General features: G+C 43.3%; 1 protein-coding gene and 1 long non-coding RNA gene across 3 annotated transcripts in view; one reads left to right on the top strand and one right to left on the bottom strand.

Annotated features, from left to right (window-relative positions):
- Positions 1–15,394, top strand: part of LOC136844912 (uncharacterized) — a 511,857-nt gene that overhangs the window by 224,416 nt on the left and 272,047 nt on the right. The window lies entirely within an intron of this gene.
- Positions 1–15,394, bottom strand: part of LOC136844911 (long-chain-fatty-acid--CoA ligase ACSBG2-like) — a 227,558-nt gene that overhangs the window by 110,928 nt on the left and 101,236 nt on the right. The window contains exon 10 of the mRNA XM_067114238.1: positions 4,205–4,362. Within this exon, the coding sequence (XP_066970339.1) occupies positions 4,205–4,362 (158 nt within the window). The remainder of the gene's footprint in view (positions 1–4,204; positions 4,363–15,394) is intronic.

The following is a 15,394-nucleotide window of genomic DNA, read 5'->3' as shown; positions in this document are numbered from 1 at the left end:
AGCAATTTTCTCCCTAGCAAACAAGCACATTGTTGGCATCTGTCAGCTACCCATCTGGCAGGAGTTCGGAATGTCATTGCAGATTCCCTTTCCAGGACAACTCCACTGGAGTCGGAATGGTCCCTGGACAAAACATCATTCGCAGTGGTTTTGCTTCAGGTCCCAGGTCTCAGGTAGATATCTTTGCAACAGAATGCAACCACAAACTTCCATGTTATGTGGCTCCCAACCTGGACCCTCTGGCTCACTCCACAGATGCAATGTCAATAGATTGGAACAAGTGGCGGAGGATCTATCTGTTTCCTCCAGTAAATTTTTTGATGAAAGTCTTGCACAAGCTCAGGACATTCAAAGGCCAGGTGGCTCTGGTAGCACCCAACTGGCCAAAAGCAACTGGTTTCCTCTTCTTCTAGAACTGAAGTTTCGGTCCCAGACAGATCCCCAAACCAAAATTGACACAAATAGTACAAACTCGGACTGTGTCAGCTTCCTCAAGAATTCAAGATGCCCTAGCTTTATGGATTTCATGAAATTTGCAGCTCAGAAAGATGCTAATATTGATCCTCTTAATACTCTATTCCTAGAATCAGACAAAAGTTCCAGGAAAAATTCAGACAATATGACTCAGCAGTCAAGAAATTAGCACTCTTCTTGAAAGAATCTGATGTAATGACCACATAACCTTGCAATCTCGTTCTTTAGGTCATTATTGAAAAAGATCTTGCCTCTAGCACCATTACTACAGCCAAATCAGCTTTAAGAAAGATATTTTTACATGGTTTTAATATTAAGTTAACAGATTCTTATTTTTCATCAATTCCTAAAGCATGGAAAAATTATTGAGACCAGCTTTGTCCACACACGGTTTCTTCTGGTTCTTAAATGACATTGTTTAAATTGCATCAGATTTGATAATCAGAATTGTTCATTCTTAAGTCTGCTAAGGAAGACCTTATTCTTAATTAATTTAGCTTCAGGTGCTAGAATTTCTGAGCTGTCTGTTCTATCTAGATAGCAAACCATGTTGATTTCTCCCATCAGGAGAAGTTTTCAATTTTAAATTAAATTTCTTGCTAAGAATGAAGATCCACGAGATAGATGGTCCTCCTGGAAGGTTATCCCCTTCCACAAGACCTGTCATTATGCCCAGTCTCTACAGTTTTAAAGGCTTACTTAGACAGAACCTCAAATAATCGGGCCCTCTTTTTGTGAGGGAAGGTGGAGGAACTATTTCTCTGAAGGCCATCAGACAACAGATTTTGTATTTTATTAAACAAGCTAACCAGTGAGATTCAGTTCCAAAGGTTCATGATATCAGTGTTTTGGCCACTCCACTAATTATTTCCATCATATGAATTTTGATGATCTCAAAACAATACAGGTTGGAAGTCACCTACAAAGGTGTTTTCAAACGCCACTACCTGAAATCCCTAGAGGCTCTAAAATTTTTTCCATCAGTGGCGGCAGGAAGCATTGTTCCTCCCTCTGAATGATACCACTATGTATTTCATACTATTCTGTCACTCTTTCTCTCACCTACCTGCCTCATTTATTCCCTTTCTTGTCTCCTTCAGGGTCAGGCATGCTTCACAGCCTGACTCTGACCATGTTGCATATTGTCCGGTTTGTCCCCTTTTGTTAGCATTTAAGTCATGCAGTTTAATTATGTTTTAATGTTATGTTTTCATGTTTGCAAAGGGGCATGGTTCCCCCCATCTTGCTATTCTTATGTCCTTATATGTTTTAGACTTGGTTAATTAAATCTCACTCAGACTAATAGTTTTATTTCTTTCCATTACAGTAGTTTTATTTGATCTTCACCAAGCTGGTATGTTTAATTCTCTGTTATTATTTCAGTCGGATAACACAGGTCGAACCCCAGAAAAGGGATTTTGACAAAGTTAAAAATTAGCCTTGTTCTGGGGAAGACCTGTGTCAGATGACCACCTCTATTTATTCCTTTCCTTTAGATAAAATACCATGCTTGGGGGTGCTAACATGGAATGTTACCAAAATGGTGGCTGGTTTGTTGATAAAAGAATATTTTTACGGGCGCTGTAACGGCTAATCTTTCGGGGGAGATTTGAGATTGGGAATGTCTACAGGGCAAAGGCCTGTGACCAGTGACAAACTCACCCAGTCTTCTTATAAATGACTGTTTTTATGGAGACACTGACTAATCTTTCATGTTCAATCCCAGCATTGCATTTAGCTTTTCTCTGGTATATTTAGCAATGAATTTACCTAGAAATATGTGCTGAATGGATATTTCTAGAGAATCTAATCAGGTCTTCCCCCAGAAATAGATTTTTCCTTTGTCAAAATACCTTTTTTAGCAAAGAACGAAGACCCGCAGAATAGGTGGTCTCCTTGGAAGATTGTCCCTCTTCCACAAGATTTATCTCTTTGCCCAGTCAATACTTTAAGGGCTTTCTTAGATAGGACCTCCAATAGAACTTCGGGTCCCCTTTTTGTTAGGGAAATGGGGGGCAATATCTCACTCAAAGCCATCAGACAGCAAATTCTTTATTTCATTAAGCAAGCAAATCCGGAATCAGTACCTAAGGTCCATGATGTTCGTGCGGTGGCCACTTCCACTAACTTTTTTCATTATATGAATTTTGATGAACTTAAGAAATATACGGGTTGGAAATCACCAAAAGTATTTAAACGCCACTATCTTAAGTCTTTAGAGGCCCTTAAATTTTCCACAGTTGCAGTGGGTGGTGTGGTCCCCTGGTCCAACTCAAGTTTAGTTTATATGAATTTAATCCCTGACCCCCTGTCTCACCTGCTTGCCCTGCGTCTTCCATTGGGTCAGTTCTGCCCTTTAGCCTAGCCCATTTATTTCCACAATGCCTCATTGTCATTTATTTTGTTAGCCTTAAGTATACTAGTTGGATTAATACCTAGTATTCAAAAATTTTTATCTGAGTACCTCAAAATTTTACTGTGTATTTATGAAATTTTTACCTGTGTGCCTCTGAATCCTATTTTTGTGATAATGTTTGAATTGTCTGTATTAAAACACAGTGAAGTTTTCTTTAAATGTTTTATTTTAACTCCGTTTGTGTACTCTCTGAGGCGGGCCACCAAGCTCTCGTATAGTTAATTCTCTGTTACTATTTCACTGGCTGACACAGGTCGACCCAGAAAAGGGATTTTGACAAAGGAAAAATCTATTTCTGGGGGAAGACCTGTGTCACCCAGTGACCCACCCCTCATTTTTTCCCCCCCGGGTGAAATACTCAGCTTGGTAGGGGCTAAATTTGGAATGACGTGTCAGTCTCGTGATGACGCCTACTTGGCGGTCGGGTGAGTATTCCGAGTTACAGGTTTGTAACAGCTCATCCAATTTGGGTCTTTGAGAATTGAGAAGTCTATTGGACGAAGGCCTGTGGAAGCTTAATAGCTCACCCCTGGTATATACCAACATCTGTATGAGATGTTCGAACTGGAGGTAGTAACTCCAGCATCCTACATAGCTTTTTTCTCTGGTATATACAGTATAGCAGTCTTAAACCTAGAAATGTGCTAATTGGAACCAATTTCACTGGGTGACACAGGTCTTCCCCAGAAATAGATTTTTCCTTTGTCAAAATCCTTATATATATATATATATATATATGTGTGTGTGTGTGTGTGTGTGTGTGTGTGTGTGTGTGTGTGTGTGTGTGTGTGTGTGTGTGTGTGAAACTTAATTTTATTATGAAAATGTCATTTTTGAGTTGAAGGCAACACTAAGTACTGTACAGAAATTTAGAATCACTAAATATTTCATGGAACAGGACTCCTCCACATATAGATCTTACTTATGTCTCTGTTAAGTTTAGTAGCAGCTGCAGTTTGTTTTTTAGGGAGAGGAAATAACTGCAAAAGAGTATCAATGTCCGCATGCTGCACTTATTTTTCAGACTGCCAAACATTTAATTTAAAGTCCCAGAACTGTAAGATAGGAAATGCCACACAAGATAGTTATAGACTCACCAGAAACAGAAGTCTTTCCAGTAACTTAAAAAAACTAAGAATGAGCTTGAGAACCTAACTTTTGACACCAGAGTTACAAAGTTTATATTTAAGTGTCTTGTAGTGCATCAAGTCAGAGGCAGCAATACAATCAGTGTAAGTTTGCACTCATTACTTGACTTGGATGTTAACTAGTTAGGTCTATAAAATGAAGGCACTACAGTACTGAGTTTTATACCTGTCATCCAGAAGAGCATTGTAGTAATTAAGACCATGATACACTGCCCAGGTAGCTACAAACTTCTTCAAGCCGCCTCCTTGAGATCCAGCCTCTTGCATCTTTTCATAAAGCTTTTCCCAGACTCTTGGTACGCCAAAGAAAAATGTTGGCTGAACCTGAGGTGTTAGATGTAAAAGTTAATACTATCGGCAATATTATGCTAGGCTTCTAAGTCAAGATAGTGACCCATTGACTCCAATCATAGTCTCCTAAGGTCTGTTGCAAATTTTTAAGCATTGAATTTTAGGATGAGGCTTTTTATTTTAATCACTGTTAGTAAGTAGTTAAAATACATTGTCATTGGGCTAGCTTTAAGAATTTTCCACAATACTGTACAAGTACGGTACTAAGATTAAACTCTTATTTGATTGCTTGCTGTTCTTTGGTGATTTAATAGGAAAATGGATACTGTACTGTAAACCAAAAAAGATTAGAATTATAACAAAATTGCCTCAGTTGATATGTTTCCATGACCAGACACTCATTGTTGGGTGTACAGTAGTTGTACATTCAATTGAAAAATGTTAAACTGTTAGTGTTGACCTGCAGTCTGCATACAGGGATTGGGTTATGTGGGCTGTTCATCAAATAATTGCAGGTTAAATGAGTATGACTTATTTGAGGACAAAATAGATACACTTTAACATGGTATTATTTTTGGCTTAAAGACTGCTATACACCAATGATGAGTTTGATCTCCTTTATCTTATCAGATTCATTGCTTCATAAAATCTTTCATTTATTAAAGAGGTTGGGTTTTAGAGATACTGAATGGTCACTGATGGCGATGTTTGTTTTTATTCTGGTCTTAGTTGCAGCATTGGATGCTGTATTGTCATATTTATATCCCTTTATGCGAAAATAGGCAGCGATGAGGTTGCAACTCCATGTTCATGTGTTAAAATACATATATTGCATCATATCATTCATAGTCTATAGGGATGAAGTGAGTTTTCAGCATGTTGTCTATTAGCCATGTAAATGCAATTTTCACCAACAGCACACTACTCTCCATGAAATTTCTTACTCCTCAAATTCCTTTGTAATTACCTACTCTCACTGTATTGAAAACCTACATACAGTACTATATTGTATTGTAGACTTTTTACCTCTAGTTAGAAAGTTTTGTTTTTTATTGTTTTTTGTGTGCATGTTTATGTTAAGATGATAAGACAGGTTATACTTGAGCCTCACGACTGTCAACAAATGATTAAATCTCAAGATAGAAAAGTCACCTAAGGAGAGAGGATGCTTTGAGGGAAAGGGGGTAGGGGAGGATTTGATTGCTCTGCTGTTCCAAGGCTTAAGAAACGAAAACCATACAAACCACGGGTGGATAATTTTGGAAAAATATTTCATTACTTTAGCATAGAGGTTACATTTTATCCCAACATGTAGGATTTTTTTCAGTATGCTGACAAATAAAGGTTTCTAGTCAGTAAAAATATTGATAAAACAGGTTTTGACGTAGGAAAAACCTATTTTTGGTAGTCGCTGTTGAGTCCTCAAGGAATTACCCTTTCATGGTCTACCAGAACTCCATGGTGACCAAACTAATATCAAAGAGTTCCCTTTTAATTGGTCTCATGGCCGGGTATTGTGTCCTAGTGATAAACACTATAACACATGATGGAGTATGTAATGAACTCAAAGATAAGAGGGCACTTTCCCACATCTTCAGCGAAGCTGTACCCGGGTTGTTTCCATAGTCGGAGACCAAGAAGCCCTTACTTTCTGTTGGTCAATGCAGGGCGATCCCTTGCTCAAATCCCATGTCTTTTCGTCAGGGAAGTGGGAGGATTTTTAGGACTCAACAGCAAGTACCAAAATTAGGCTTTTCCATTGTCAAAAGCTGGTTTTTGATAGTGTAGTCCCTTGTTTCGTCCTCAAGGAGCTCTACAAAGAAATTGACAGGTGACAAAAAGGCTTGCTCTCTCAAATTTTAATCCCAACAGCCCAAAGAAAAAACATTTCTGATCCGAGCAAGCCAAAAGTTTCAAGCCCATTCTTTATTCCAAATACTCCCCAGGTTTTGGTAACAAAGAACAAAAAACTAAACATGAACTTACCTAAGCATGCTGGGTTTGGTTGCAGCCTTGTTGCACCTTCCCCAGCGATAGTTAGCATACCCACCTGTCAAGGAGACCCCTGGTTTTCCGCTATAGCGCCTATGGGGTTAGGACTGACCATACCACCTACTGATACACAGTGTAATCAATTTGTTCTAGCTCATGGCAATAATGTTTTAGTGACCACCCTGTACATTCAGAGACTTCTTCGAAAGAGGCATCTCTGAAGAAGGCCAGTGACTTATGTACTTACTTTTCTAATATCGGGTAACTTAGGAAAGGAGTTTGGATTTGCCTTTTCAATAAGGGACACTAAAATTATTCTCATCCCATGTAGAGAGGGTGGTTTATTTGTGCTAGGGTATAGGAAAATTGGACCTTCTGGGATATTTGCCGTGACATCTAGGTAAACCTTAAGCGCTTGAACCAGGCATCATGTTTTATCTGCTAAATTGAGTTTTCTTATCAGAATAGGAGATTTCCTACTTAAAGGATTCTCATTCTTGGCCAGGAATGATGGGCCAGGGGACAATAATATTTGATGGTCAGCCGTTTGCACGATGTATCATCCCTATCTAAGAGAGCCCAGTTCACTAATATGAGCTCCTGGTGCTAACGTATTCAAGAAGATCGCCTTTTGCAGCATGCGAGTTGTGGTTGTATGGGGTCTGCTGAATTGAGTGGTTGATAGAAGCCTAAGCACCTTGTTCAGGGACCAAGCAATTGGAAACTTTTCAGGAGCGGGTCTTTGTAGTGCAAAAGACTGCAGAAGGAAAGTGACAATTTATGTACTGGAGTCAATACCAGATCCATAAAGTAGAGCTCTGTAATGCTGCCTTGTATGCCATGGTGGTTGTTACTGCAAGGCATTCGTCTTCAAAAAGGTATATAAGAAAATTTAAAAGTGTGTTACAGAAATGTGTATAAATCAGGCATTTGTAGCAGTCAGTCACTTTTGTGTTTTTCCAGTTTTCTTATATACATGTAATTTTCTAGTGACTTAAGCCTATATTATTTAAGTTCTCACTCTCATTTGCCCTTTTGCTGTTTTTGCTTTGGTAATTGTACTGAAGAACGTAAATGAATGGTTGAAGGATCGTTGTTTATGTTTGTTTCTCCTATTACGAAAGATGAGGTCAGGTGGCGTAACCCTGATCCCACGGGAAAAGCTTTGGAAACGGCTGTGAGAGAGGAACAGCCCTCGATATTGATGGACCTGTTGGATGGTCTTCTTTGGTGGACCTCTTGGATGGTCTTCTTTGGTGGACCTCTTGGATGGTCTTTTATTTGGATGTTATTGGAATTGCTCACGAATTTTACATAGCAAGTACAACTTCAGGGAAGTTTTGGAAGTTTCGCAGTCTAGAGATTGCTGACCAGCACACTGGATAGTTTTCTTATGCCCCAGTAAATACGTATTGCCCACTGAATATGTATTGGTTTTTCCCCCTGTCAAGCTTTGATGAACTAACAGGAGATTATCCGAACTCGACTCCAGTTGTGGATAGTGACCTCCGTAGTCTCCAGCCAATCATATGCTTCATCTCCAATTGTTAGTCGACGTAGGATTCTTCAGAGGATGGATATCTTTGTATGTCATCTATGGATATCTAACCAACGGACTTTTAAGCTCTGATGAACTTCGCACATTCAAACTCCACCATCATCAGATCCCTTCGACCTTAATATTGACCTTAAACATTCTTTGGATGCATTTCTCATCATCATTATCACAGTTATTGTAAATGTAGTAATTATTGTATTTAATGACCATAGAAGTCACGATGCCCGATAACATAAAATCATTCTTTCAGCTTAAAAAGTATATATATATATATATATACTTACAGGATCCCTTCAGTGTAATTGGTAGGAGTAAAGAAAGGAAAGTTTTAAAATAAAACAATTATATTTACAATAACTTAACTGTGATAACAATGATGAGAAAATGCATCCATAGAATGTTTAAGGTCAATATTGAGGTCGAAGGGATCTGACGATGGTGGAGTTTGAATGTGTGAAGGTTCATCAGAGCTTGAATGCCTGATTTATACATATTTCCGTAGCACAGTGTTTCCATAGAAATCTCAACTGGGCTCTCAGTATGGATATAATCTAACCATATCTTCCATACGGACTGGTATTGTCAGATAGATGATGTTCTTAGTTTTTGCACTAGGTACCTAGCAATTTTGGGTGAGTAATTTTCATGGTCGACAATATTTAAAAAAATCCACATGTGAAAGTCTCAGCTCAGAAATGAGGATGCATAGACAACTTTCCCTCCTACTGTCTGGGATAGAGCAGCAGAAGGCAGTGAAATTGATCTCTTTTTCCCTTTGTTGGAGTAATAGGAACCAATTCCTGTTTGGCCAATTTGGGGCTATTGATTAAGCTGTTCCTTTGAAGGTTCAAAACCTTCGAAATCTGGGACAATGAAGGAAAAAGGTATATATCGTCTTCCATTTGTTTCAGTCTTGTAGGAAGACATCTCTTGCTGTTGCTTGATTGTCCAAGTTTGGAGAGACATACATTGGGAGTTTGTGATTCTCATATGTGGCGAACCGGTCCACTTCCAGTTGTGGAAACATGTTGGCTATTGTTTGGAAAGAGTGGTTGTCTAACATCCACTCTGTTGAGGCTGTAGTTTTCCTTGATAGAGTCTGCTATTACGTGGAGAAGAATTGTAGACAAGAGCCACTTCCTTGCTTGTGCCATTGGAAGGATGGTTAGCATTATCATATTGAGATCAGGTGAACATGATCCTGACCTCTTGATGCAGGACATTGCGGTCATGTTGTCTAGAACCAACAAAATGTTTCTTTCTTCTGGAGGTTTGAGTTTTTTAAGAGACAAAGAGACAGCCATCAGCGCCAGGAAATTGACATGACGATTCCTCCTCAAGAGTGGCTGACTACCTCCCTTCCACCTGATGATCCTCCCAATGTCCTCCCCAACCTGTCAACGCAGCATTTGTGTGTATTGTCACCATACAGTTCGGAGGAGTCAGGGTGACATGTTTCGCCAAAGATTCCTTCCAGGTCCAAGGCTGAAGGATGTCCCGAACTTTTTGATTCTTTTGATGAGGTCGGTCTTGCATGGTTTTTCCTGCATGCGATAGCCAGAATTTGTTCACATTTTTTAGTTGCAATCTGAGTATTGGATCTATTACTGATGGGAACTACAGCAGGCCCATCATATGTTCTAATTGCCATCTGGAAACTCTGAGCTGTGCAAGGAACATTTTGAGGTCTTTCCTTATTCTATTTTGAGTTCCACAGGTTAATGTTCTTGGTCCACTGTTATTGTTGGCTTGGAAAACAAAATTGTTCAATGTGCCCATGATGCAACACTTGCAGGTGTGTGGGTGTAGTAAAATCTCCACTTTTGAGAAATGAAGCTGCCCTCAGCCTCAGTCGGGACATAGACTGGATCAGGGAATGGTGTAGTTAGTGGGGTATGAGGCTGAACTCCAGTAAAACGAAAACACTGTTGATTAGCAGATCTCATACTGATTTCCCACCCCATCCTCCCCTTCAGGTGGATGGAACTTTGCTGAATGAGTTTGATGCTTTCACTATTCTAGATGTGACATTTAACTCGCATCTGACTTTTGAGAAACATCTAACAAAGTTTCAGCGAATGCCGCACGAAAGTTAGGTATTGTTCATAAGGCCTCATATATTTATAACAGTGGTAAAATGAGTGCAACCTGTTTTAGGTCATTTGTACTCCCTTTACTAGAATACTGCTCTCTGGTGTGGATGTCTGCTTCCGCCAGAGATTTGTCTCTTTTAGATAGAGTGGTTCATGGTGGTAGGTTTCTGTTTCTTAATACATAGTACAGTAGTAGTTATGGCTTGGACCATCGACGGATGGTCTCTTGTTTGTCACTCTTTCACAAGTTGTATTACAACAGAGATCTTTCACATGCACAATTGATCCCTGATCCCGTTTTCTTGCTGAGAGCAACCAGATTCGCTGAACAGCAGCACCAATATGCAGTAAATGTGCCTTGCTGTCAAACTTCTCAGTTCCAGGTCTTTTATTCCTCACACCGTTGGACTGTGGAACAGCCTCCCAGGGATGTCATGCAGTTGGAACTTCAGAAGTTCAAGCGAAGGTGCAATGCATCACTACCCTAATACTATTCTCCTTGCATTTCAATACAGTTTTATCTGTTTGTTAATTTGTTAATTTATTTTTTCCTTTTTAATGAGTGAATGGGATCTTTCCTCATACTTCTTCCTAATGAACACCATATTCTTTGGAAGCCTGAATTTCAAGTCAATGGCCCCTGTAGGCTTGTTCCATATGAATAGGTTTCATCTTCTGATTAATAATAATAATAATAATAATAATAATAATAATAATAATAATAATAATAATAATAATAATGTGAGGTTCAAGAAATGTCAGAAGTGAAAGACTGATTATTATTCTCTACAGGTGTTTATAATGCATAAAGCGGATGGAAAGGTAGCAGGTGACCTGAGGCCCCCACTGCGTCCATACAGAAATTGTGTTTGTTAACAGGCATAAGAAGACATATATTATGTGTTACAGAACATGTAAAAGGCTATATATCGGCGGAAAGGCCGTACAATGATGCCTACAATGAGATACATAAAGAATCTGAAATAATAGCAAGTAACATATAAGATGTGATTAATGTACATATGAGGAGCGAAACACAAGAATGGAGAGGCGATTAGACGCCCTTACAAATACCACCCCCCCCCCACAATGATTAGAGGAGCAATTATTGGATGAAACAACATTAATTACACAACTGCTGAGGTAGCTGGAGTGGGCCCCTACTCCTGGAGAACTGTGGTCGTGGGGTGGAACCGACATCTGGGGTTGGCTTGATGTGTCCCCTGGGCGCCCCGGACCCCTCTTTGGTGGGCGGGCAGGTGTGTCTGCGGGGAGGTACTGAGGGGGAACTCTGGGGCACCTGCCTCCCTCCTCGTATACTTTGCTGTCCAACAGGAATGCCGGCTTCAGTCTGTTGATGGTGACCCAGCCTTCACGCCCATGGATGTCAAGGAGGTATGCCTTGGCAGCCTGCCTGTTGACTTGGTGGGGCCCCCTGTAGGACCTGGTTAAGGGCGGTCAAAGGGCGTCCACCCTGATGAAGACTTAGGCGCAGGAGTCTAAGGCGGGTGGGCTGTAGGAGGTGGTTCTGTCGGTGAAGGTCTTATGGCAAGGCGCGAACTTCTGTGCGAGTTCCCTCAACCTCAGGAGTGGGTTATCGGCTGACAGCAGGAAGAATTTTCAGTGCGGTGCAGAGACCCAGCAGGACCCAGGGGAGCTGTTCCTTCCATCTCTCATCGGTGCAACGTGCCATGAGAGCTGCCTTAAGAGAGCGATGTGCCCTCTCGACCATGCCGTTCGCTGCGGGGTTGTAGGTCGTTGTGCTGAGTAGTGTTGTACCCATCAGGCATGCCAAGGAGAATGAGAGCTCTGACAGGAAGGCTGGACCCCTGTCTGTAGTGATGCTGTCTGGCACTGAAACAGCTGATCCAACTGGAGAGGAGGGCCTCTGCGCATGACACTGTTGATGCCTCCTACATGGGGGTTGCCTCGGGCCAGCGGGTGGAGCGGTCTCTGGTCATCAGGAGGTATCTGGCTCCTCCCGACTGTGGAAGAGGCCTGACTGAGTTGATGTGGATGTGGCCAAAGCGCCAACGAGGCTAGGGGAAGTCGCCGACCCCGGATTCTGTGTGCCAGGATATTTTGCTCGTCTGGCATGAGAAGCAGCTCCTTGCCCACTGTCGGATGTCCTTGTTGATGCCATGCCAAATGAACTTGTCAGTCATGAGGCACGCCGTTGTGCACCCTGATGGATGGGAGAGACCGTGGACTATGTCGAACGCCTTCTTTCTCCTCGAGACGGGTACTAGGGGTCGGGGGCGGCCTGTGCTGGTGTCACAGAGGAGAGCTGTGTTCGAGTTTCCTAAGGGCACGTCTACCCACTTAAGAGCCGTCACTGCCGTTCTGTAGTCTGCCGCCTCTGGGTCTGCTGTTTGTTCTTTTGCCAGGTTTTCGTAGTCGATGCCGAGGTGAAGGGAATTGATTTCTACTCTCGACAGGGCGTCGGCTACTGGTTTCTTCATGCCAGAGACATAGTTGATGGTGCACCTGAATTCAGAGATGGCGGTCAGGTGTTGCTGTTGCCTTGCAGACCATGTGTCTCCCGGCTTTGCAAATGCATGCACCAAGGGTTTGTGATCTGTTAGGATTGTGAATTAGGTCCCCTCCAGCAGGTACTTGAAGTGTCTCACGGCCTGGTAGATAGCCAGCAGCTCTCTGTTGTAGGCGCTGTAGTGGGTCTCTGCTGGCGAAAACTTGTGTCTGAAGAAGGCCAAGGGTTGGGGGGCACCATTCACTAGTTGCTCGAGTACTGCGCTGCAGGCAATGTTGCTGACATCCGTTGTCAATCTGAGGGCAACTGCGGGGTAGTGGTGAGTCAAGGTAGTTGCATTGGCAAGGGCTGTGTTTGTTTTATGAATGCCTGCTGCTGCGGAGCCTCCCAGGTCAGTGTTTTTTGCATGCCCCTCATTGTTGATGTCGGGGGCACATAGCGCTGGTGACGACTGGGATGAAACGTCAGTAGTAGTTTATCATCCCAAGAAACTCCTGAAGGGCCTTGATGGTTTGTGGTTTTGGGAAATTCCCTATAGTTTTACTTTAGAGGCTGTGGGGCGCACTCCTGCTGGGGAAATCTTGTGCCCTAGGAAGTCTACTTTCAGTCCCAAAAATGCATTTGTTGAACCTGACGATTAGTCAGCTGTCCTGCAGACGTTTCAGGACAGCGCAGATGTGGTGAAGGTGTTCCTCTGGGGACCTGGAGAAGATGAGAATGTTGTCGACGTAGCAGATGCAGAAAGGCAGATCCCCCAAGATGGTGTCCATCAGGCACTGGACTGTGGCACCTGTATTCCCGAGACCGAAGGTGGGATAGAAAAATGTATAAGTCCCGAAGGGCGTGATGATGGCGGTCTTTGGGACGTTGTCGGGACGCACAGGGACTTGGAAGTATGACTTCAGCAGGTCCATCTTGGAGAAAATCTTCGCGCCGTGGAGGGCGCCTATCAGGTCTTGCATGTTAGGGAGGGGGTAGTGGTTTGGTGTTGTCAGTAAATTCAAGCGCCGATAGTCCCCGCAGGGCCTCCATGAACCATCGGACTTCTTTACCATGTGGAGGGGAGACGCCCACGGGCTTGATGCTCTTTTACAGTTGCCCATCTGTTCCATCTCTGCAAAGGCCCGTTTGGCGTCTTGTAACTTTTGGGGGGACAGTCGTCAGAACTTGGCATGGGTCGGTGGGCCCGTCGTGGTGATATGATGGAAGATGCCGTGCTTTGCTGAAGACCCTGGTGACTGGCGTAGCTCTAGTTTGAATACATCCGGGAACTCCTGTAGGAGGGACGTGTAGCTGTTGGGGGCTGTGGAGCAGATGGCGGGCATTCCAGGTCCGGTGGAGAGCTGAAGGGAATGGCAGGTTCCTGTGTTGAGGAGGCGTTGTCTTCCGACGTCAACCAGAAGTCCGTGGTGTCCTAGGAAGTCTGCGCCCAGCAGGGGAAGCTTGACCTCCGCAATGTCGGAGGGCCAGTGGTATCTGCAGCCCAGAATTGAGATAGTCCGGGTCGTCGTGCCATACATGCGGATGGGAGCTCTGTTTGCTGCTATGAGGGCAGGTGTTGAATCAGGTATCTTTTCTAAATCTTCCTTGGATGGCGGGAAGACCGACTGCATTGCTCCCGTATCTACCAGCAGGCGCCGTTTCGAAATTTCGTCTCTGATGAAGAAGCCTGCTGGTCGAGGGGAGTTGAATTTCGCAGCCACAGCTGTTACTTGTGGCCGCGTTTGTCAATTTTTGTAAAGGAACAAGGAGGTCTGCTGTTCCTGGCATTGGTGCCGAATTTTCTATGGAAGAAGCACCACGCCAGGTTTGACTATGTCCTGTGTTCCCTGAATGGTGTCTTCTTCCTGTAAACGGCGTTGATGTCTCCCTTGCTGTCGTCGTTCTCCTCCATCAGGCTGCAGGCTTCAAGGGTGGCGGCTGTGAGGGCGGCAGCGTGTTTCAAGGCCTTGGTGGCCTCATGTATTTTCTGGTTGACGTCGACTGAGGCGTCCATGTCGAGGGCGTCTGCATCTTTTGTCTGGCCCCTAACTTCCTGCGTGAGGCGCTGAAGGAAGCTCGCTCTCGTTAAGTCTACCTTCCTCTTACTCCCGTTTTTGTCATGGCCTGGCAGTGTTACCAACCCCCATAGTTTGTCCCAGGCTTCCATGGGTGATGCTTCTCTAAGGGGCTGGGATAATAGGTTGAGTGTGCACTTCACTCTCTCGGTCACAGGCGTGAAGTAAGTTTGGATGAGTTTATCCTTCAAGGCTGCGTATGTGACCTTGTCCGCCTGCATGTTGAGCCGGGGGGAGATTCTGTTGAACACCTCTTCTGGGAGTGGCATCATGGTGATGTTGGATTTGATAGCATTGTCTGAGATGCTCGCCACGCAAAAGTGCACATCTGTGCACAGGAACCATGATGCCGTGTTTTGCAGCAAAAACGGAGGAAGTTTGACCGCGTCTGGCTTTGTTGGCGACAGGGGCGCACAGACAATGCTCACAGGTTCGCATTGAAGTTCAGCTTCCGACATCTTTACTACTCACGCACCAAAACACGGGAAAATGCGCCGTATTGAGTCCGTTAATGGTGCTGATTGTTCAAGTGGTCGAACAAAGTGCCAAAACGTGTCCTTTTTGGGTACGCGTGTATTTAGTCCGTTAATAGCATGGTTTCCACCAGGAGGGAGCTATTAGAGGCCTAAACTTTGACGCCATAATTAGTCCGCTAAAGGCTCTCTGATGGTAGGCAGGCTGAGGCCGTTTTTAGTCCGTTGATGGCTGGGCCAAAATTTCGCTACCTGTCACTCCAGGGTCACCAGTGTGAGGTTCAAGAAATGTCAGATGTGAAAGACTGATTCTTTATTATTCTCGACAGGTGTTTATAAAGGAGACGGGAAGGTAGCGGGCGACCTGAGGCCCCCTGCTGCGTCCATACAGAAATTGTGTT

This window comes from Macrobrachium rosenbergii, chromosome 13, assembly GCF_040412425.1.
Source record: "Macrobrachium rosenbergii isolate ZJJX-2024 chromosome 13, ASM4041242v1, whole genome shotgun sequence".
NCBI classification, from domain to species: Eukaryota; Metazoa; Arthropoda; class Malacostraca; order Decapoda; family Palaemonidae; genus Macrobrachium; species Macrobrachium rosenbergii.
This window is presented reverse-complemented; position numbering and strand designations above follow the sequence as displayed.